The sequence below is a fragment of the Sceloporus occidentalis genome, unplaced genomic scaffold (genome assembly GCF_023333645.1).
Source record: "Sceloporus occidentalis isolate IW3139 unplaced genomic scaffold, rSceOcc1.0.p SCAF_2, whole genome shotgun sequence".
In the NCBI taxonomy this organism is placed as follows: Eukaryota; Metazoa; Chordata; class Lepidosauria; order Squamata; family Phrynosomatidae; genus Sceloporus; species Sceloporus occidentalis.
Genome location: NW_028316982.1, coordinates 151,461,795 through 151,484,468, shown reverse-complemented (window position 1 = coordinate 151,484,468; position 22,674 = coordinate 151,461,795). Strand labels below are relative to the sequence as shown.

At 39.7% G+C, this 22,674-nt stretch overlaps 1 protein-coding gene across 1 annotated transcript; it reads left to right on the top strand.

Moving 5' to 3' along the window:
* Nucleotides 1-747: 747 nt before the first annotated feature.
* On the top strand, nt 748-20,139 carry LOC149319150 (deoxyhypusine synthase-like). Its single transcript, XM_089511174.1, has 11 exons — nt 748-864; nt 2,401-2,443; nt 10,639-10,869; nt 11,731-11,895; nt 12,858-12,979; nt 13,199-13,295; nt 13,683-13,769; nt 14,349-14,454; nt 14,763-14,866; nt 15,530-15,655; nt 16,881-20,139. Exons 3-11 carry the CDS (start codon nt 10,666-10,668, stop codon nt 16,974-16,976), a joined length of 1,107 nt encoding a protein of 368 aa, XP_089367300.1. The 5' UTR covers nt 748-864; nt 2,401-2,443; nt 10,639-10,665; the 3' UTR covers nt 16,977-20,139.
* Nucleotides 20,140-22,674: the final 2,535 nt, after the last annotated feature.

Below are 22,674 nucleotides of genomic sequence, written 5' to 3'. Positions count from 1 at the left end.
GCATTTTGCCTAGCTCTTTCATAGTCCTTTACTTCTAAATACCCTAAGCTACAAATCCCAGGATTCCAGAGCCTCAACAGTAACAGCGGAACAACAATATTTTGATATTGTATGTGTAAATATCACAGTGAGGTGTTGAAAATGAAATGTGTGCAGAGACCACAGACTGAAGGAAGAATAACAGAGAGCCAATGCCATCCTTTTCACAGTTGGAGGTTTTTTTGCAGAGACCAGGGACAAGCAGGATCTCCAAACCTTTTATCCCTCCCCGCAAAAAAGTTCAGCCCAAGCCATTTACCCTCCCCTCCAGAAAGACAGTGATTTGAACCTAGGACTATATTGCTTTGGAGAGCAGGGTTCAAATCCCCACTCAGCCATGTAAAAACACACTGAGTGACCTTGAGCAAGTCACCCTCTCTCAGCCTCAGAGGATGCCAATGGCAACCCCCCCCCCCCGACAAGAAACATGCCAAAACAAAATAAAACCCCATGATAAGTCAGAATAGACTTGAAGACACACAGCAACATCTTCCCTCTTTCATTCACCCTGTAATAAATAAATAAATAAATAAATAAATAAATAAATAACCCATTCCCCCTCCCTCCCCTTGGCGAATCTGCTCCTCCCAAATCAAAGCCACGGCGCGCCTTCCCCGGGCAGAGAGGCTAAGACTAGAGCCATCTCCTTCCTGCTTCCGCCCAAACTTGAAGCCGTCCCGCCGCCATTTTCTTAAAGGGCAAGGAGGAAGGGCGGAACGAGGCGTTCTGTAGAGTGACCAAAAGAGTGCTGCTGCTGCTGCTGCTGCTGCTGCTGCTGCTGCTGCTGCTGCTGCTGCTGCTCTTCGAAGAGAGGTCCAGGCCAGGGTAAGGCCCCATGTCTCAGCCCTGAACCTGTCCCATTTCAGTGAAGGCTGACTCCATGAATGAGAGACCTCCAGCCAAGGGCTGCAGCCCTGACTTTGCCACTGCAGCTCTTAACATTGCCAAACTGCATGATATGATATATATGACACATGGCATCCTGGGGATTTGTAGTTTCAAAAAGGCATACATAGGATGGAGCTGCAGCACTTACTTGCTACTGCAGTGTTTACAATGCCAAACTGCGTTATATGATATGGTATTCTGGGGATTGTAGTTTTTTCTGGGAGAGAAGCTCTGGTGCCCCAAACAAACTACAAATCCCAGGACTAGTAGGATGGAGCTGCAACACTTACTTTGCCACTGCAGGGCCAAACTTCATGATATGATATATGATATATTATCATATGGCGTTCTGGGGATTTGTGGGTTTGTTAAAAGAGAAGCTCTGGTGCCCCAACAAACTACAAATCCCAGGACTCCATGGGATGGAGCTGAAGCACTTACTTGCTATTATAGTGCTTGCTTACAATGTCAAAGTGCATTTTATATATATATATATATATATATATATACACACACACACATATACACACATATATATATATATATATATATATGCGCGCAATTCTGGGATTTGTAGTTTTGTGAGATTTAGCCTTCTCTGTCAGAGAAGCTCTTGCGCCCCCCCAACAAACTACAACTCCCAGGATTCCATAGCATTGAGCCATGGCAGTTTAAAGTGGTGCTGGACTGGATTGTTTCCGCAGTGTGGATGCAGCCGCAGTTTAGTCATCTTGACTTCTAGAGAGGGTTCAGCATTGATTTGCTCTAGGGCCCATTTCTTTCTCTTGTGAGTAGTCCTTGGATGCGTCTACACTTTAGACATAATGCTGTTTTGACACCACTTTAACCGCCATGACACCATCCTTCAAAATCCTGGGATTTATGGTTCTGTCAGTCCGTTTGTGAGTCCAGCACCCTTTGGCAGAGAAGGTTAAAGACCTTGTAAAACTACAGATTTGATCATTTGTATGTACAGCGCTGTGTACATTTACAGCGCTATAGAAATAAACTATAATAATAATAATAATAATAATAATAATAATACAGATCCCAGGATTCCATAAAGTGGTGTCAAACTGCATTATTTCTACCGTATAGATGAGTGTATCCATCTGCAATATGGTCTGTCATGCTGCCTTTTGTATTTCCAGGCATTATTGTCTTTTCTGGTGTCTTCTCATAATGCAGCCAAAGTATGACAGACTTAGTTGAGTCATTTTATCCGTTTGGTCACTCCCATAATGAGGGGCATTTCTCTCCTTAGACTCCTCTCCCCAGCTCTTCTCATCTCTCTATTAAAAGCTGACCACCATCCCATCCTGTGAAGGATCACTGCAGTGTCACATATTTTGTCTGCCATGGAGATGCTGCTAACCATATTTACTGACACATATTTACCATTTCCTCTTCTCTTTCATTTATCCAATTTCCCTGCCTCCAAAATATGTTGGAATTGACCTGTGCATGATGCAGAAGGCTGTTTTAGGACTCTGGACAACATCGCTTCAGGCTGCAGGTGAGTGGGGCGGGGAAGTGGTTGCCTGTATCCTCAGGGAATCAGGTTGCCATTCATTTCTTCCTGTTGTTTCCCCCTTCTTAATAAATAAATAAAGGCAGTTCCACTTCTTATTTTCAACATGCCACGCAGACTTGTCATAGACGTGTTTAGGGAGCCAGATTGTGAGAAGAAAACAAAAGCAAAACCATGGTTTCTTTTAGCGTTTTTGGGAGACCCATCCCCATCTTATTCTCCTGGTTGGGGACCTCCTGCAGATCACTCCTGTGTTAAAATCAAAAGCAGCTGGAAGGTGGACCAGTTGTGCTGTGGAAGGAGTGGCATTACGGTCTCTTTTATACAGCTGAACTTTTGGGACATTATTCTTGCTGCACCAGGAGTGAAGTCTGTAGTGGCTTGCCCACCATGAACATAATGTGGGAAATGGTAGTAAAATGTACAGCCATAATTAATAGGGGTACCAGATCTCAGGTCCTGGCCCTGATTCTCTGGTATTCATGGGTCACCCCCAGGTAAGTGAGAAAATCCAGTTTTGGTGGCTTCATCGATGGGTGAGAGGAGAGGGTTGGGTGCAGCTCTACACCTCATCTAGTGGAATAGTTGCTTACTAGAATTTTCAAAGAATTAATGTGTTGCTTCAACTTGTAAAGACTCTGTGGATGGGGGAAGGTTGTCCATGCATTTACTTAGCTTTCTCCTTCTCTCCAATTCATTGTGTTACCAAGGCTCACCTTCCCCGCCATCTTATGGATAGAATCAAGTAGGTTAGGCCACATATTCTTTATCCCATCCCATCAGGAAGTCAGGGGGAAAAGGTCCCCTCATTTCACCTTGATTGAGGCCTGATAAATACTGGTAAAATGGTCCGGAGCAGCAGCAGCCTTTTTTCCTCCAGTGGGGGGAAAAGAACCCCAAAAAAGCGGGTTCTTTTAAAGCTGCAGAGGTGGCGTAACAGGTGCACCACTGGCACACTGGTTACGTAAGTGCTGCACAGTGCTTACGTAACAGTGGCGGCGCCCATATATACAGGTCGCCGTCTTTGATGCAGCGCTGTGCCGTACTAAGGTTAGGGACCATGCGGTTGCTGTGCAGTCTCTTAACCCTAGTACAGTGCCTATGTAACAGCTCTTTTAGCTAAAATTTCTGTCTTGCTTTCCAAAAAAGGAAGACATGTTTGTTCTCTCTTTCTCTGTTTAAGTGACAAGCTGGTAAACAACTTTGATTGGTTATTTAATGCATAACAGTTAATGAAATCACAGAGCCATCCCTGGGTCTCATATTTTGCCCCAGAAGCCTCAGGGCCTGGAACAGTCTTGAATTGGCAACCCTAACAATGAATGAAGTGCTTTGTTATTTTGTGATTTAAAAAAAAAGCAGTGGTAATATTCTCATATGAAATGGACCAGAGAGAACCTTGTTTTTTAATGAAAAACCAGAAAACAGAAGAATCAAAAATGCAATGGTGACTTTGCAATAATTTACTTAAAATGTGCCATTGCCTTTAAACCACCATGCAGGCTTAAAAAACAGGCATTGTGGTTCTATAAAAAGTAGCATCTCAGAGATCTTCAAACCCAGCTGGTGGAAATTGTTTCTTTTTATCTGTTGAGTGCTTTGGACAACTGAATGGTAACCTCTATTTTAAGGGCTTTATCACTTTTTGCTACAGCTTCTACCTCTATTGTGCAGAGTTTAATCCTTGCTGACTTCACTTCACTGCTTTTCCTCCTGTAGCATTCTTCTCTTGGTGCTTGATAACTAGGGAGACTGGGCTCTTTGCCCTGCCTCCGTAATTACAGTGCTTTAAACAAATCTGGCTTAATCAATATTGCACATCCTTTGTAGTGTACCATCTAGCTGAAGAAAATCTCTCAACAATTTTTGAAAACAAAAATTAATCCGGAAATACAGTTGAATTTCTCTGATCTTATACAGTCGGCCCTCTGTATCCATGGATTCAAGATTCCACGGCTTGAAAATATTTTTAAAATATATAAATTCTAAAAAAGCAAACCTTGATTTTGCCATTTTATATAATGGACACCATTTTACTACCTCATTGTACATAATGAGGTTTGGGCATTCACAGATTTTAGTGTCCACTGAAAGTCCTGGAACCAAACCCCAGCAGATACCAAGGGCTGACTGTATACCACTTGAAAGACTCTTGTAAAAGATAGATCCAAGATAGACACCCAACCAAAGAAGCACTTTTTAAAAAAAAATCTGCTTTCTTTTTCTTAATATTGTCTCTTGTAGGCCTTGTTTGTTCTACTGCACACAGCGTTCAGTTTTATACCACTCTTTTGTCTTATGCACACCCTTGGTTTCAAAATGTTCAGTTTTATGTCAAGCGATAACAGTGTACACTCTCAGAAAGTTGCTAGAGCCTGCAGCCCTTAGAGATGCCACCTATCAGAACTTGGAATTTTTTTAAAAAAATAATTCATCCTAATTACTGCTTGTAACATTTAAAAAAAATAACCCACTCACTATTTGAAAAGTAGTTTGATGTATTATTCCTTTCATTCTTTGATTCTTGGTAGCTTCTTTTGTTATGCTTTCATGGAAAGGAAAACAATGGCTCTGGAAACTAGGGTTTGAGTCCCTGCTTGGCCATGGAACCCCATTGGGAGACCTTGGGCAAGTCACAATCTCTTGCCTCAGAGGATGGCAATGACAAAGCCTCCTCTGAAGAAACTTGCCAAGAAAACTCTGTGATAGGTTCACCTTGGGGGTTGCCATAACTTGGAAGTGACTTGAATGCACACAACAATAAACAAAACCAATTACCTGTCAAGTAATAAGACAATGACACAAATCTTGAAAATTCCCTTTCAAAATGCTTCTTAGAGGGCCTAAAATTCCCTTTTAAACATAACTTTATAAAATGTACTCATCAGACACAAAATTTCTTCTAGTTATTACATTCCTTTTCAAATCTAGCTTTGTTGTACCTACATTGGAGTGGAGGGGGGCTGGTTGTTGGTTCCTGCACTACTTCTGATACACTATTGGCCTTTGTTATCCATGGACTTGCCATCTCTGGATTCAACCATTCATAGCTGGCAAGCCCACATTGTCCCCAATGGCGATGTCTGCACATGGCCATGCCGCCCTTAGGGACGAGTCCCATTGTCTCTAATGGCAGTGCACCTCTGGAGACAACAGGGGCTGTCCCTAATGGCTGTGGAGCCATGTGCATGCACCACCATTGGGATAATGGAACTAGAGCATCCGTGGATTTTGGTATCATGGGAGAGAGGATCCAGAACGGATCCCTCCGCAGATACCAGACTTTTTCACATGGGAGGCAAGCGTCATTAAAATGTGATTAAATCAAGGTAATAGCGAGATCAGAGGAAGATTATCATAGCCCTATGGGCTTCTCCTAGTCGTATCCTGTGTGTAAACTGTAATGGACATGTCAGTGGGAAATAACGGGAGTTTCTGTTATTAACCAATGACTCATCCATTACAATTAAGCACAGGACACAAACAGGAGAAGTGTGCAGGGGTGTGATAATCTCCCCCCCCCCCCAACCGTGCTATTGTCATGATTTAATCACATTTTAATGATGCTTGCCTCCTCCTTGTGAGAAAGTCTGGGCCAACTGTATTCACTTTCAAGTTTTGCCACCACACTGACAGCTGTGTTGGGTCCCTACATTTACTGCAGAACAGTATTCTAGCATGTTGATTTCCCCACAGTACCCTCAAGTGATATTGTGTTGCACCTCTTTCAGGCATCTTCCACAGATTGTGGCCATAGTGGTGCACCTGCATGTGATGCTACTTCTGGATGAGGAGGCAAGCTAGGAGGTGGTGACTCTCCTAGTGATGATAGTTTTGTGCCCCCACAGCTCTGCCTAGCCTTCTTATTAGCTCTGAGTAACAAAATAACCAGTGGAAAAATGGGTTTAAACCCATTCTGTGCCTACTCCTTCGCTGTCTTTGCTGAAACAATGAAATGTAGAATTCCAGGTATGAGTTATTCAAGAAAATTAGGCTTTTGTGGTGCCTTTCAAAACATGTTGGGGAGGCTTTCCAAAGAGGAGGATGAAGTTCAAAATGAAACCTGAGTTGTGCCAAACTGCCTACACACTAGATTTCTACTTCTTTAAAATTTGTGTATGTATGTGCCTTCAAGTCACCTGTCAACTTAAATCCAGCCCCATGAATTTTGTAGGACTTTTTGAGGAAAGGAACACTCAGAGGTGGCTTTGCCAGTTCCTTCCTTTGAAATATACTCGACTTACATACAAGTCTACTATATGTCTGTAGACTGGCTAATTTTCATCAACAAAACCACATCTTCTCAGAAGGGTTGAATGAAAAAATAAAGCATGTATGTTGTTCTTAGCTGCCCTCAAGTGGACAGATAATTGGGAAAGTAAAGACTGCCTTTAACTCATGGCAACCCTGTGGATGAGACATCTCCAAGATGCCCTTTCCTCAGCTGCTCTGCTCAGGCCCTACAGGCTGAGGGCTGTGCCCCACCCCCAATTGACTCTATCTGGCATGTGGTCCTTCTCTCTTTCTGCTGCCCTCTACCTTTCCCAACATCATTGTCTTTTCTCATGATTCATGTCTTCTCATGATGTGGCCAAAGGGAGAATTCCAGCTTGATCTGTTCTAGGACCGATTTGTCTTCTTGGCTGTCTACCATATCTTCAGCACTCTTCTCCAGCACCGGATCTCAAATAAGTTGATTTTCTTTCTGTTGGCTTTCTTCACTGCCCAGCTCTTGCATCCATACATTGTGATGGACTTGTCACAGTGACAATCACAGAGCAGGCACCTAGGCATGTTTATGATACTCAGATGGGAAAAAAAAATCTTCAGTGCAATTCTTGATTCTGTGATTCAATTTGATAATTATGAAAAGAGCCAGAGAGGGTGTGGCAAGATTTTGAAATAAGATTTAATGAAGAAATTGATGGCTTGGAAGTTAGGTTTTCTTACGGCATCACATATGAAGTTGTATTCTCCCCTTCTCCAAATTTTATTTATAAAACAAAGAAATTGCAGGTGAATGGCCAAGTGTGGGAGAAAGAACTAAAAGAACCTTTAAACCCTTTACTTCCCCAATTACCTGTCAAATGGGTTATTTTAGTCACATACCTATCCTTACCTCAACTTCAGGTTACACACAGCAGGCCTTTTATACCGTGACACACAGATGATGGAATTCCTCTCTTTAGAGGCCCAGTTGACCCAATTAGAATACTGGTTTATTTCCAGTGCCATACAGATAATGGTTCTTTATTAAAGACTTTCAGCCCACATAACACCCTCAGACATAGAAGAATTAAGGAAACAGTGTCCTGCCTATCTAGAGCAGACAGGGATGGACATGATAAGTATTCCTGGGGAGGAGGTTGTATTGGCTTACAATATACTGGGTTTGAAGGTGGGATAGCAATAGCAAGTACATTTCTACAGTGAACTAACACTCCCTATGTGGTTTACAACATGTGGATTGAAGTAGGAAGAACCCACTTTCAGGCAGCCTACCAGTAAATCAAAACTTCTAGAATTCCTTTTCTCCTGCACATAAGTTAGACAACCAGTCCTTCATTGTTTGATCAGTGTTTCTGCAATTTTCCTAGGAGACCTTTCTGCGAAAGTTGTCTCTTTTCCCTTTGTGAAACAAAACACAGGATAGGCTTACTGATATAAAAGACAAACACTATTTCTGTTTATGTTTCTTTAAAAAAAAGTTCATGCAACAAGGCAGCAGCAATCATAGTTTATGTCAATGTATGTTCCCTTTGCACACATACATGCACAGAACTGTCATCAGGCTTGGATACTCTTCTCACTGGGAATGCACAAAACCTCCTTCTCTCAGGCAAGGGGAAATGTTTTAAAGTTCCTTGTTTTCACTGAGACAAGTAAAGGTTTGCCTCTCTAATGTAGAAGGTTCAGCTCAGAAGGGAAGATCAGAGTTGCTTTGGAAAGAGTACAATATGTCGATCCACAAAAGAATAAGTGGCAGATGTCTGAGGTTGTTTATGCTTTTGAGATAGCTAAAATTAGGACATCCTAGAGCTTATTGAAATAGTAGTTAGACAAGAAACATTATCTACTTGTAAAAATTGTTCACTTTGATCTGGAAATGGCTTTTGAAAAAATAAATATTAAATTACATCATTGTCAGAGGGAAGTAAAGACGTAATGGGAGAAACTGCAGGGAAATTTTGTTCTTTTCTCTTTCTTTGGGGCACCACAGCTTTCAGTAAATCTAAGATTCAGTAGCAGTGTTTAAATAAGGTATTTGTTTCCCCCAATATTAGAGCACATTATAAGGTCTGAAAGAAGTGAATGAATTGTTTCTGTTCACAGTTTGGCTAAATATACGGAGCTTACTTATGGAACAAAACAAATGAATCCCATATTTTTAAGGTGCTGATGAAAAGAATTGATAGAATTGAGACTTTGGATGAAGGTGTTATGTATCTATACATACCATCCATGATTGTTCTGGCAGAGAAGAAATTAAATTCCCTTGGAAAGGTTACCCAAACAAATAAGCTTTCTGTATATGTACGTATTACCACCCTCCCTCACAATCAAGGATCTGAAATTTTGTGTGTATCCAGGAAAAGAAATGATTTGAATGCCATGGTTCCAATCCAACTGTTCCTGCTTCTGTTACAGTACTAGACCCTATCTAGAGGCTAGACTCCTAACAAGATCACCTGAAATAGAGTGCTAAAAGTGGAAACCAAACAAAGGTGCATCTATCCTTTTTGGAAGTAACAGCTACATCAACACAAAAGAAATGATAGTTCTAATGGAAAGAGTGGTAAAAGTGCTCCAGAAGGAAACCTATGGGGCAGCAACATTAACGGAAGATGACACTGGCAGAGGAGCTCTCTGAGACAATGTAGTAGGAGTTCAGCAAACTCCTGTTAGTACTGTACAATAGGTAGCAGTAATCCATTTCTTACCATGGAAATGCTATGAGACAAAACAAAATGAAGTGAGAGATAGTGCCACAAAATGAGACTCAACCTCCAGAAGACACTTAACTTACTACTTGGCAGGAGCAGAGGACAAGAAGTACTGTATATAACGACTTAACTGGATTCAGACTTGAAAGAATCAGTGGATAATATGCTCAGACATGAAGATATAGTCTCAAACTGCACAATATATATATAATAAAAACATGAAACACAAGAAAGGTGAATTGGGGAAGCTAGAAATTGTTAAACAAGAACTGGGACATATAAACATTACAGTGTTTAAGGCAGTGGGACATTTTCAGTTGGGTAGTTACATAATATTTTACACTGGAAATGACAGTCTGAAAAGAAATGGGGGGAAGTGTGAACAGTCAGGAGACGTAAAGCAGTTTGCCCCAAAATAATAAGGCTTCATGGAAAACCTGTCAATATAACTATAAGCCGAAGATGAAAAGACAAGGACAATAAGGTCATGGAAATAAACAGGAAACTAATAGAAGGAAACAAAGAGAAGAAAAATAAAGAGAAATCCACATGTGTATATATTCAGCTGCTAGAAATTTAAGAGTGAATATGACTAGCTGACATACGGTGGCTCAAGTGGTTAAGACGCTGACTCTGTTGTTAGTAAGATCAGCAGATTGGCAGTTTGAGGCCCAGGTGCCACATAATGGGGTGAGCACCTATCACTAGTCCCAGTTTCTGCCAACCTAGCAGTTCGAAAGCATGCAAATACAAGTAGATAAATAGGTATCACTTTGGTGGTAAGGTAAACAGCATTCTGCGCAATCATGCCACTGTACTGTTGCATTCATTGTTGTTAGTTTGCTCCTATCTGCCTTTTGTTTTTCTTCTCTTCTTTTCTTTATTGCTTGTAGTGTTTTATTTGTCATCCATGTTTTTTTCTTTTTCTTTTTGTCTATTGAAAGTCTGCATTCTTCATTTATTATGTCCCTGGTTTCAGACCATAGTTCCTCTGATTCTTGATATATTATTCTTAGTAGCTCAAATCTTTTTTTTATGTTGTCAATAAATTCTGTTGAGATATTATTTAGATCATATTTTGGTATGATGACTGGTTTTATTATGGAAGAGCCGTACTAGGGAATAAAAAAGATCTGGTAAATATTAAGGGCTTTGATTCTGTAGCAACACTCACATGGAAAAAGGTTATGAAAATGTTCTGAAAGATTATTTTTACCTATGGTCTTATTATTGTAGACGTCCAGCTGCACTGTTGTCCACCCAATGGAGAATCTGACAGGGAATCTACCTGCAGGTGCAGTGGCTGCTGTGCTGAAGCCCAGTGAGGGACTACCTGAAGGGAGTCAAACTGTATGTGGATATGACTTTGACCGCGGATTGGATTATCATGCCTTGCTCCAGTCTTATCTTACAACAGGTTTCCAGGCTACCAGCTTTGGGCAGGCTGTCAATGAAATTAATCGCATGGTAAGTAGCCAGGGTTATTCATGGGAAGGTAGAAGGGCAGCATGTATACATGTTGATCTTGGTAGTATCCATATATCTCGCACAAGCAGAGATAGACATGCATACAGTTGACCAAGACCATAGACACACACTGTGTTCCCTTGTTTGCTGCACTTCTTCCCACAAAGAGTGCACAAGCTCACCTAGCTCTTCTCTTACTGTATGGATGATATTTTATACTTTGGAGCATAACCTTTGTTTTAAATTCCAACTGATGACTAAGTAAAGACTGTTCTGAATCCAGAACTTTCAGTCAAAAGCTACAGAGATTGCTTAAGAAACGATAAAGATTTCAAACTTAAGAGTTAAAGAAAAGAAGGGTTATGGGAAAAAATTATAATTTGTTAGGAGAAAATTGTATAATGATGTATGATATATTATGTATTGTATTGTGAAATAAACTTTAATAAAAAAGGGAAAATGTTAATATAAAAAAAGCTACAGAGATTGCAAAAACTGGTTTCAAAATTTCTCTCCTTTTCTGTAGTGAGAATGGGAAGAGATTCAAATTTATCTTATTTATGGATAAAGTGGCATAACCATTATTTTCCTCCAAATCTACCTGTTCTGCTTTCTGTTGCCTCATTTCTTTTCCTAAAATGATAGTAAGAGGCCTAAAATATTAGCCTTATTTTGTTTGTGTGTTGTTGTTTTACATCAACTGGATATTAGAGGTAGAATTTTGTCACTTATATTTATCTGTACTGGGCAGAATAGTAGTTATCTTTTAATCTACTTCGCCTGAATAGTTTTAAGCCTTCACTGCCTGTGTTATGTGTCTATGTTGAAGCTTAATTGAGATAGGTATGCTCTTCACTGCAGATAGAAGCAAAGCTGACACCTTTTCATGAGGATGCAGGAGACCATACTGATCTCAATCCCTGTCCCCGTCATCTAACAGGCTGCACCATCTTTTTGGGCTTCACCTCCAACCTCATCAGCTCAGGTGTCCGTGAGACTATCCGTTACCTGGTGCAACACAATATGGTATTTCTCAACCCCAATATGACATTTCTCTACCCTTCCTTTTACATTTTAGGAAAAAGTAATATTCTTAGGAGGACCAGAGGGAATGTGTTATAGAAAGCAGTTTCCCTTGTGATTTATAGTTTTGTCACCTTGAAATGCTTGTTCTGGTGTGTGCCATCTCTGACATTCAAATGGGCTTCCAATAGTAGATAACCATAAAGAAAACACTGTCTTTCCAGTTGGTTTGACCTATGGGGAAGAGGTATTGGCTGCTGATACTGTGTGATTGAGGATGAATCCCTTACAACAATAACTACTACTATTACTACTACTACTACTTCATATTCCACTATTTCCCCAATATTGGGACCCAAGGTGGTTAACAATGTATTTAAAAACAATACAGATTAAAAACTATGCAAACACTTTGATGAAAGTATAAATTTAAATGTTATTTTAAAAGGAATTAAGTAATTTATAATTTATCTTAAAAATTAACATAAACATTAAATGTAACATTAATTTAAAGGGAATAACACAACACATCCTGAGAATGCCAAAGAATTTAGTTTTTAAATGTCTGGTGGCACAAGAGTGTTTTCAGCTGACGGAAAGAGATCATGGAGGGACTCATTCTAGCTTCCCTTCGGAGGGAGTTCAAAGACTGAGCTGTCACCAAGAAGGCTATCTCTCTTGTTCCCGTTAAATGAGCCTGAGAAGGTGGTGAGACAGAGGGAAGGGTCTTTTCAGAAGATCCTAGAGCCCTAACATGCTCATAAAATGAGATACAGTGTTTCAAATAGCATGGACCCAAACCATAAAGGGCTTTATAGAATATCACTTTGATTTGTGCCTGGGAATGGGTTGTCAGTCAATGCAGCTGTTGCAGCAAGGACATTGTATGCACCTAGAAGCACTTAGAAGATGCTTATAGCTATAAGCTAGGCAAGCACTATAACCTACCTCTTTGATTTCTTTAGGTGGATGTGTTGGTGACCACAGCAGGTGGTGTTGAAGAAGATCTGATCAAGTGTTTGGCGCCTACCTATATTGGAGACTTCAGTCTGCGTGGGAAGGAACTACGCCAGAATGGAATCAACAGGTATTAATGCTAGTGGTGGATAGGGGTAATGATTTGACCATTGTCAAGGATCAAATTTTTGGATGCAGGGTCTGAGAAATGCATCAATCTTGGATCACATGATTGACCTGTGAAAACAGAATTGAACATATGCCTCACAGTATGAGGGAAGAAGGATCAAGGTAGGGGCAACATCCCTAGCCAGGCATTATTTTCTATCCATGCCCTCTTCTTCTCCAGGATTGGAAATCTGCTAGTGCCCAATAACAATTACTGCAAGTTTGAGGACTGGCTAATGCCAATTCTGGATCAGCTGGTGACAGAACAGGACACAGAGGTGAGAGCTGGTATGTTTGGGATGGATTGTTGGAGTGTTCGTATTATTTCCCTGTTTGAAAGTTGCAAAAAGCATCTGGTAACAAGTGCACTTTGACCTCTGTCTTCCTCTTTCAGAATGGAAAAAGGCAGAGCAATGCAGGAATGGTGGAGGATAAGATAACATACTGTATGATCTACTCATAAACTATGTATGGCCATTTCTTCACTTACATCACATTTTCCTGCTAGTACCGTTGGTTTATTACTCTCCACTTGACTGAATATTGCTGCCTTTGAAATCTGCTTCATGAAAACTGCATAGCTCTTCCCTAATACTTTGTTTTCCAATCTGTCTGAAGAGTTGGTGGCATTTTCTAACCATCTTGCTGGCTTTCCTGCTATTTAGGGTGTGAAGTGGACTCCATCAAAGCTCATTGCTCGGCTTGGCAAGGAAATCAACAATCCTGAATCAGTTTATTACTGGGCACAAAAGGTAGGTGGGGGAAGATTTTTGTGCCTAGTATGATATTTCACATTTTTGTGTTCTGATAAAACATTTTTTCTTTGTCATTTTATGATGGAATGGTTCTGTTCATCTCTGATGATCAAAGGACCTCTGTTATATGTGTAATATTGCAGATGTGAAATTCCATTCATTTTTTCAACCGCTTGCCTTGGTATCCCCTCCTCTTTTGTCACCAACACACCTACCAGATGGTTCTGCTTTATTTATTTAGTTGCTTTCTGAATACAACAGGTGTTTCAAGACTGCCACCACTTTGTCTCCCCTTTTGCTCCCACCTAGGTCCAAAACACACTGCAGAAATAATCCACTTTGTGACTGCTTTAACTGCCCTGGCTCAGTGCTAGGGAATTTTGGGAACTGTAGTTATGTGAGATTTAGCCTTTTCTGTCAGAGAGCTCTGGTGTCTCAATAAACTATAATTCCCAGGATTCCCTCACACTGAGCTAGGGCAGTTAAAGCGGTCTCAAACGGGATTATTTCTGCAGTGTATTTTGGACCCTTGTTAATTGTCCAGTTTCCACTAACCATGCAAACTGTTTTCGGCAGAACAGCATCCCTGTGCTAAGTCCAGCACTGACTGATGGCTCCCTGGGGGATATGATTTTCTTCCATTCCTATAAGAAGCCAGGCCTTGTGCTGGACATTGTAGAAGGTAAGGCAAGATGTTTGCATTATCAGTTAATCTCCATATGACCTCTAGCTACTTTCTACTTTCCAAAAAGGGGGGGGGGGGAATGGAAACTGCATGCCAGTATTTTCTAACTTAGACACTAGATGCTTTTAGACTCCAGGCAGCAGTTCTAGCTAGTATGGAAACAATATTCATGATTTTTGGCAGCTATAATTTAGAACCCTTGGTATATGCTAAGAGCCTAAAATTATATTTAGAATCCTACAGTGTGACACTTTGCAATGCAGTTCTTATTTGTTTTTGTTTTTAAATTTCCACCTCTCTTTTAGATTTGAGGCTCATCAATACCCAGGCCATCTTTGCACGAAAGACGGGAATGATAATCTTGGGTGGAGGCCTTGTCAAACACCACATTGCCAATGCCAACCTGATGGTAAAGTAGATTGGTGTTCAGTAGGCATGGACTTCTAGGGTAGAGAGACAAGATTTGTCAGGATGCGGGAAGAGGCAATTAAGTTATTTGGTGAGATACAAATTTGTAGAAGAGAGGGTGCATATGAAGAGATGACATGGTATTATTGTTTGCCTTTTGGTCTAGCTGGAGATAGTGTTCTTAGAGTGCAAAAAATCTCATAAAAAACTAAATGCATTATTTTGTTAAGCTGCGCCCTTATGTATCAGGTGGCATAGCCCTGTGTTGTTCAGTCTAAGTGGTAACAGCACACAAAATAGGTTTTGAGTTTGAACACTGGCAGTTCCTGTCATCTCTGGGAAGCTCAGTGAGATGAGTACATGCTTTGGATGCAGAAAATCTCAGGTTGAACCAACCATTCCTATTTCCAGTTAAAGGGATTTTGCTTAGCAATGCTAGGAAATAACCTGTGCATGAAATCTGCTGCCAGAATACACAGCACTGTACTAACCAGACCGCTCATCTATGTCAGTATAATCCAGTTGTTTACATAAACTAACCTGAATATATATCTAGGAATGATTGTCTGTCACTTCAGGACTGCTGTGTTGAACACATCTTGTATTGACAGTGAACCATCTCTGTTTTATATGTGTGATGTCACCAATTTTTCCAATTCTCTAGAGAAATGGTGCCGACTTTTCTGTCTACATCAACACAGCACAGGAGTTTGATGGCTCAGATTCAGGAGCTCGGCCTGATGAGGCAGTGTCCTGGGGAAAGATCCGCACAGATGCCAAGCCTGTCAAGGTGTGCGTAGAGCAAAGGCTGTGAAAATCCTTTGGTGAAGCCTATGGACCCCTTCTCAGAATAATGTTTTTAAATGCATAAGATAAATAGAATTACAATGGAAACCAATTATATTGGAATACAGTTATCAAAATCTAAACAAAAAAAAAAACCCCACAAACAAGTATGACATAGTAATAAATGTGTTTCTTTATTAACATATTAAAAACAAGACAATACATTTAAAATATTGGCAAGCTAAAGTTGATTTTTTTTTAGCTTGAATAACAGTATTAAACCATGGGGGAAGTCTTTGACAATGCAATACACATGCCAAGGTTGGACAACTAATTAATGATTGATTGATTGACGGTTACAAGTGTTAAAAGTCCCAGTTCACAAAAAAAGTGTTGTTGTGAATGGTATTAAAGTTTTCATACCTTGCTTTACAAGGTGAAAACAGGCTTCTTTCAGAACACCAGAATTCTCAGAGACTTTTTGATTTACATTCCAGTTGTGGTACTTTTTATTCTATTTTTGACACCAACCAGTGAGTTCATCTTTGGTTAGGCCAACATTTTTGATATAGCTTAAAATTAGAAAGAAAATAATACTGAATCCATGGTTCATCTTTAATGCAGTGTCTAGTAGTAACTGACTGTGGGGGTAGTGCTCATCTCCATTACTAAGTCAAAGAGCCAGTATTGTCCGAGAACTACTCTGGTGGTCATGTGGCCAGCATGACTGCACCAAATGCAGTTACCTTCTCACCGAAGTGGTACCTATTTATCTACTTGCATTTGCATGCTTTTGAACTGCTAGATTGGCAGAAGCTGGGACTAGTGACAGGAGATCACCCTCAAGCACTCAGGCCTCAAACTGCCAACCTTCCAATCTTCTGATGGTCAGAATTGGTGTCTTAACCACTAAGTCACCACATCCCGAAGTTTTTCTATGCAACTGCAAATTTCTGTTTTCAAAGAAATTTTCAGAGGAGGGTTTTCCCCCCACACTCAGGTTCACATACTTCTTCAATCTATTCATGGATTCCAAAGAAAATTCCTGTGTAGAGCAAAAGAGGATTATACAGCATAAAGAAGGTAGCATAGTTTTCACAAGAACTACCATGGCAATTTAGGGTTATCTAGCCTAGTGAGATATGTATTTTAGTATGAACAGACAAAAAAAATACAAATAAATTATTGGAAAAGAGCACTCTTAAGTCTCTACTTATCTTCCCTGACAGGTTTATGCTGATGCTTCCCTCATTTTTCCACTGCTTGTTGCACAGACATTTGCACAGAAACCAAATGCCTTTGTTCCAGAGAAGCAGAATGACTGAACTGCTGCACTAGTCTTCACAACATCTGCTGCATTAGACTTCACAACATCTGTTAAAAACTGTTTGAACTCATCCTGCTGCAGTTGCTGGCATTTGAACTGAAACTATTTGACATTTGGGCGAAAGGATGGTGTTTTGTCTGCTAGGACAAAATGTTTCTCATTCTCCATACTAAAGAGGAGCTGTACACCAAGCCCTCTGCTCAGAACACAAATAAAATGTGGGTCTCTTGTTCCCCATTGTCACAGTAATCACAGTCTCTCCCAAAGAGCCAGTTTAGTTGGACGTTTCTTGCCAGTTCCCTTCATGTTTCCTACATCAAGGCATGGTAGCACTGAGAAGCTAAGATGCTTGATCATGTTCTTAGTTATGCTGCACAGTGTTTCTTTGACGGTGGGATGGTCTCAGGATTCTGGAATTATATTTTCTTTTCTTTTTCTTTCTTTTCATTTCCATTTTTTTTAAAAAAATTAATATCTGGCCCCAGCCATATCTTCATGTTTATGGTCCACAATATGCCCTTATTTTAATTTGTGACTTTTCTTCTCAGTTTGTTTTATTCATTTATTTGGTATATTTATGAAATTAACATGAGAACACCAGTGTCCTAATAAACCACAGTGGTGTGTACATTATATAAAATTAATTTTGTCTGCTGAGCTGTTGTAATGTTTTAAAGTGTACTTGGATGAAAATGGATGTTTGAATTCACATTGTAGTGCCTGTTCTGCTGAAAGCAAGGTTGTACAAAGGCCACAGCTGTACTCCGGGCATATATAACCGATTCCCTATTAAGTCCTTGCAAACTGTAAGGTGGAGAGGGGACACATATTGGCCCAAACAATGCTGCTGAGGAAAGTCTCTAGAGAAATTGTAACTATCAAGTGCCTTCCACAAGTGGGAGCTCTTTGAAGGGAAGTGATGAGTAAACTTCTGCACTGCAGAAATAATTCAGTTTGACATTACTTTAACTGCCTTGGCTCAGTGCTATGGAATTCTGGGAATTGTAGTTTTGTGGGGCATTTAGCTTTCTAAGAGAACTCTGGTGCCACAACAAACTACAGATCCCAGGATTTCATAGGACTGAGCCATGGCAATTAATGATGTGTCAAACTGCAGTGCAGATTCAGCCTCAGATTGCTACAATTGCATTCAGCCAAATACAATTATACTTTCAGCAGGTGAGGTCTGCAGTGCAGCAGCCCCTTCTACAGTTTTGTTGTTGTTAAGTGTCTAAGTAGGATCAATGTGTTCCTGTCTCCTTTCTTTTAAATTTGTTGTCCAGAGTAATTCATTGTTTTAAAATATATAAATACATATATTTCAATGTAATGCCTCATTAACATGTTACCTACTTATATCAGAATGTTGTTGTGTTGGACAGGCTGAGCTTTTAAGTTGCTTATTAACTTGTTTAGTTGATGTTCCTTGAATTAATTATGAATGTTAATGCTGAGAAATAGTGCTGCAGAATTTCTGGCACTGCTTAAACGGCCATTTAATTTCATGCCAGAATTGGGAAGCTGAGAGTACTCCACTCTTCCGCAGAAGCCCACCCACAATTGCAGTGCCTTGGTTAGAAATACATTGTGTTTTATTCCTCCAAAGATCCTGATTAGGATAAGGAGAGATCAGTGTCTTTGGCACATTGTCTCCTCAAACTAGTTTCCAGCTCTCTGTTTCACATTACATGAAAGAATGATAAAAGAGATAATGTTGGGAAGATTAGTGGTTCATGAGAGAGCTGGTATTATGGTTCACATAAGAACTTCAATTTCTTCTGCATTATGAGAAATACTTTCTCCAGTATGTTTTGATTGTTTGTTCTGTCTTGTCTTACATGGCTAGTGCCCCTTGAAAAAGCTTTCTGTGAACTGTTTTCTCAACAACAAACCCTTTCTTCCTCTCAAGCTCTCAGACCCAAATCAGAGAGTAATTCTAAGGCAGTACAGTTTGGAAGCACTTCCTGCTTTATATTTTAAATCTCAAATGCTTTGAACATGGAGAGAATTTCCTAGGGATTGTTCCCGCTATGGTTTAAACCGGATCATGATTTGAAACCACCGTTTTAAATCACCATGGTTTCCACTTAATTCAAATTGCTGAAGCGATTTGGAAAGGAGGAGCATGGATTTTACCCATTTAACCCATGTCAAAAAGACACTGGATTAAAGGGGTGTTTTTTGGGATGGATCTATTAATTGTCAAATTGGCACAAACATAGTGGGAACCAGGAACTATTTTTGCACTGATTCATCAATTCAGATCAGGCATCCAGTTTTCTGTAAGTGGGAATAAGGCCCTAGTCTACCTTTGGATTAAAGATGCATCTATACATTTTAGATAGCTATTAGAGACATGTCAATATTCTCAGTCATCATGACATAATTATTCAGCAAGTAAACAATTTGAGATCCATCATTTATCTGTGCACCTATCTTTCAGCATGCTAGAACATCTCTACTTCTTCTGGATATTTAAGGAAATTGGCTATTAAAATGGAGGCATATGATGTATTATAAATAAGTGCATGTTCCTTCCTTTTTGTTCATTAACTCCCATTCCTGTCCCTGTATTTGATAGATAGTAATTTGTCTATCTCACGCACAACCTTCCCCTGGTTCTTTAATGCTGAAGATAGAGCACTTGCAATGCCAAGGCCTTCCATTTTAATTAATCATGCTGTGCCTCCATAGAATTAAAATGTTTAGCTAGTTTTTGTTTGTTTTATTTTTAAGGATGGGTTATATCCTCATCAAAAACTGTACAGTATTGTGAAATTTAACATCCATGTACTCCACTTGCCATTTATTTTCCCTTCTTCCATTTCCTTCTACCTAATTCAGTGAGAGGAGATATGATCATGTGAGGTAAATATATATAACAGAATTAAGCTGGAGTGCATGCCTTATAGCACAAACCATCTATCTGTTTACCAATCAGGAAAGGGGCATGTGACTCTGCCACCATCCAAAGTCTGGCAGAAATATTTCAATATGGACACAATAATTCAAAATGACTAGAAGTTCTTTGTTCAGCTTACTGGTTATTTTCAAGATTCTGACCCCTTAAGTTTAAAGTTAGAACTCTGGATTTTGGAATGTAAGCAAGGAATTGGCACACATGCCTAAAAGTGGAAGAAATAAAAACAGGAAAACATAAAGCACCATATTTTTGTGTATTGTTTTAAAAAGTATATATTATTCTGGAAAATTGTGAATTCATACTTTCACTATTGTGAAAGTATAAGGGTTTTTGTTGCTTTTTGTAAAAAGAAGGCACATGCATTATAACAGGAAGTTTTTTTAAAATTAAGTGTGTTGACTAAGTGAAACGTCTATCCCTTTTACCACAAAAATGAACCTTTTCAGTTCAACCCCAGAAGATACGTGTTCTGTACTACAGACCTTAAAATCTGGTTCTGGGTTTAGCAGAAATGGATGCCAAATGACTACTTAGCAATTTATATGTATTATGTATGCTCTTGAAGATCTATGGTTTCACCAGTGTAGACAGACTCACCTACCAGCTACAATAGCTCTTCCTCCCTGCCATGAAGCTTTGCTGGCTTAAGTCTTCAAGGGCTGGGCTTTTCTACCTGGTCTGCTCTCCATACCTGCCTGCAAGTCCTTTCGTAGGAATAATATATGAACATCTGCTGAAGTCAGTTTCTTTGGTAATAGGTCTGGACAGTGCTGTATGTGTAGCCTTTAGCACAAACTGATCTTAGCCCTGGGTCTCAACAGAGACCTACTTGTTTGACAGACGCCTTTCAAAAATCAGTAAGCATCTCTTCCCCCCCCCCCCCCACCTGATACCTTTTCTATTTTATGTTTTATTTGGATTGTAAACCTGAGCATAGAGACAGTCATGTTATCTATCCTGCAAGTTGTGCTAAGGGTGGTTTTGGTAGAATGATGGGATATAAGTGTTTTACATAAAATAATAATGCCTCCACTGATGCAACTTGCTACTATTCTACATTGAATTGATAAGGCCAGTTCATCAGCTGTTGACTATCCATCTATATTTAGCTAGATTGCTCAGATTATAAACTGCCTGCTTCTGGAGTCATGCCTAAAGCCTTATTATCCCTGAATAACATTCTGGATCTTACACTCTCTTGGCATAGCCTTGGAAAACCAAGGTCACCAAATGGAGCTGACAAAGTAGCAGTTTGTGGAGGAGCTAAAATGCGTAGCAGTTAAGCTTTAAACATTATGCTTTAAACTGGTTAATCTCTCAAACACATTTTGACTTGTAAAAATACAAATGATAGTTGCTTCAGAAATGACTGAGTCAATCTTTGTAAATGCTCTTCTGCAAGTCAGCTTGCCAGTCTAGTCTTCAACCTTGATCAAATATATTTGGACACATTAAGAGGTCAAATTGCTATGGTGCACTTAATTTTTTTTAACTATCATAAGATATGTTTGTATGTGAAGTTAAACCACAATTATCTGATCAGAATCAGCCTTTCTTGCAAAGCCACTGGATGGGGTGGGGGAAAGATGAGATGTCCCACACTGCTTTTTCTGAGTGTTTTTAATACTGATTTGTTTGATGGAATATTGTACTTGCTTATTATTGATCCATAGTCAGTTGACTACATGGATACAGAACCTGTGGGTAGGGAGGTCCCACCATAGTTATGCAGCAGCAACCATCTAGTGAATATGGATATTCCAAAACTGAGCAATTCTAATTCCTGCAAAAGTCCATCCACTTACCAAGACAGAATTCCCATACACAATTCTATGTTTTAACCTCTACTTATTCACAGGTCATATCAAAATCCATGATTTTGGCCCCAAAGCCTGCCCTCAACTTATACATGAGGTCAACTTATAGTCAAGTATATATGGTATCTCATGTCCACCTCTGGTTTGGCCAGTGCCTTTAACTTTTCTAGTCTCAGTATCCACTTTTTACAAAAACCCAAGACTTGCTTACTTTAGACTTAGCCACCATTATTTCTCCTCCTACACCTTATTCTATATCTGTTTGCCAATGGATGCTCCAGAGTATTCTATGTTTGGAAAAGGTCACAACTTACTTGGAGACCATGTTCAGGATTGACCTTAGTTAAATGACATAATCATTACTGCATGTTGGATCTGTCAGAAAACAGAAGGGGAGGATATTTAATCAGTGACAGCAGAGCAGCCATGGCATTATGGAATATATGGTGATGAATCCTGTATTGAAAATGGGTAATAATTAACTTGGGATGCAATAACCCATAAACTGTAAACTTCTACTCTTACATTAAGAGTACCTTAGAGAACATTCCCCATCACGTTGTGCTTTTTTATATCTCCAGCCAAAGTCTTACCTACTACATTTTTAAGTAGCTGTATACTACATTAACCTTATCCCCTTGATCCGTCTTAATAGTTGAAAAAGATAATTTCCTAATCTCCATAACCTCCTTATAACCTGTACTGGTCTCTACTTACACATTTGTGTTGGCAATTATCCTGTTACATGTCTTCATTAACGCACTGAACCTTGTCTTCATTTCTTCATCCCTTAATCCAGCAATTTAGTATAAATATGAATCTGTTTTTCATTAGCATATGATCCCTCTGGTCCTTCAAACATAGTACAGGTAGAGAGAGTGAGGGCGAAGTGTGTGTGTTTTCTCTTTTCCTTCTTGAAAGCTGGAAATGAGAACCCACTTGAACCTTTTTGTGCT

What these genes read in the sequence shown, in the direction of transcription:
- LOC149319150 (XM_089511174.1), top strand. Translation starts at nt 10,666, where the DNA reads ATGGAGAATCTGACAGGGAATCTACCTGCAGGTGCAGTGGCTGCTGTG. An exon ending in CGCCAGAATGGAATCAACAG is followed by an intron (nt 12,980 to 13,198) that starts GTATTAATGCTA and finishes CTTCTTCTCCAG; the next exon opens with GATTGGAAATCTGCTAGTGC. An exon ending in TTTATTACTGGGCACAAAAG is followed by an intron (nt 13,770 to 14,348) that starts GTAGGTGGGGGA and finishes TGTTTTCGGCAG; the next exon opens with AACAGCATCCCTGTGCTAAG.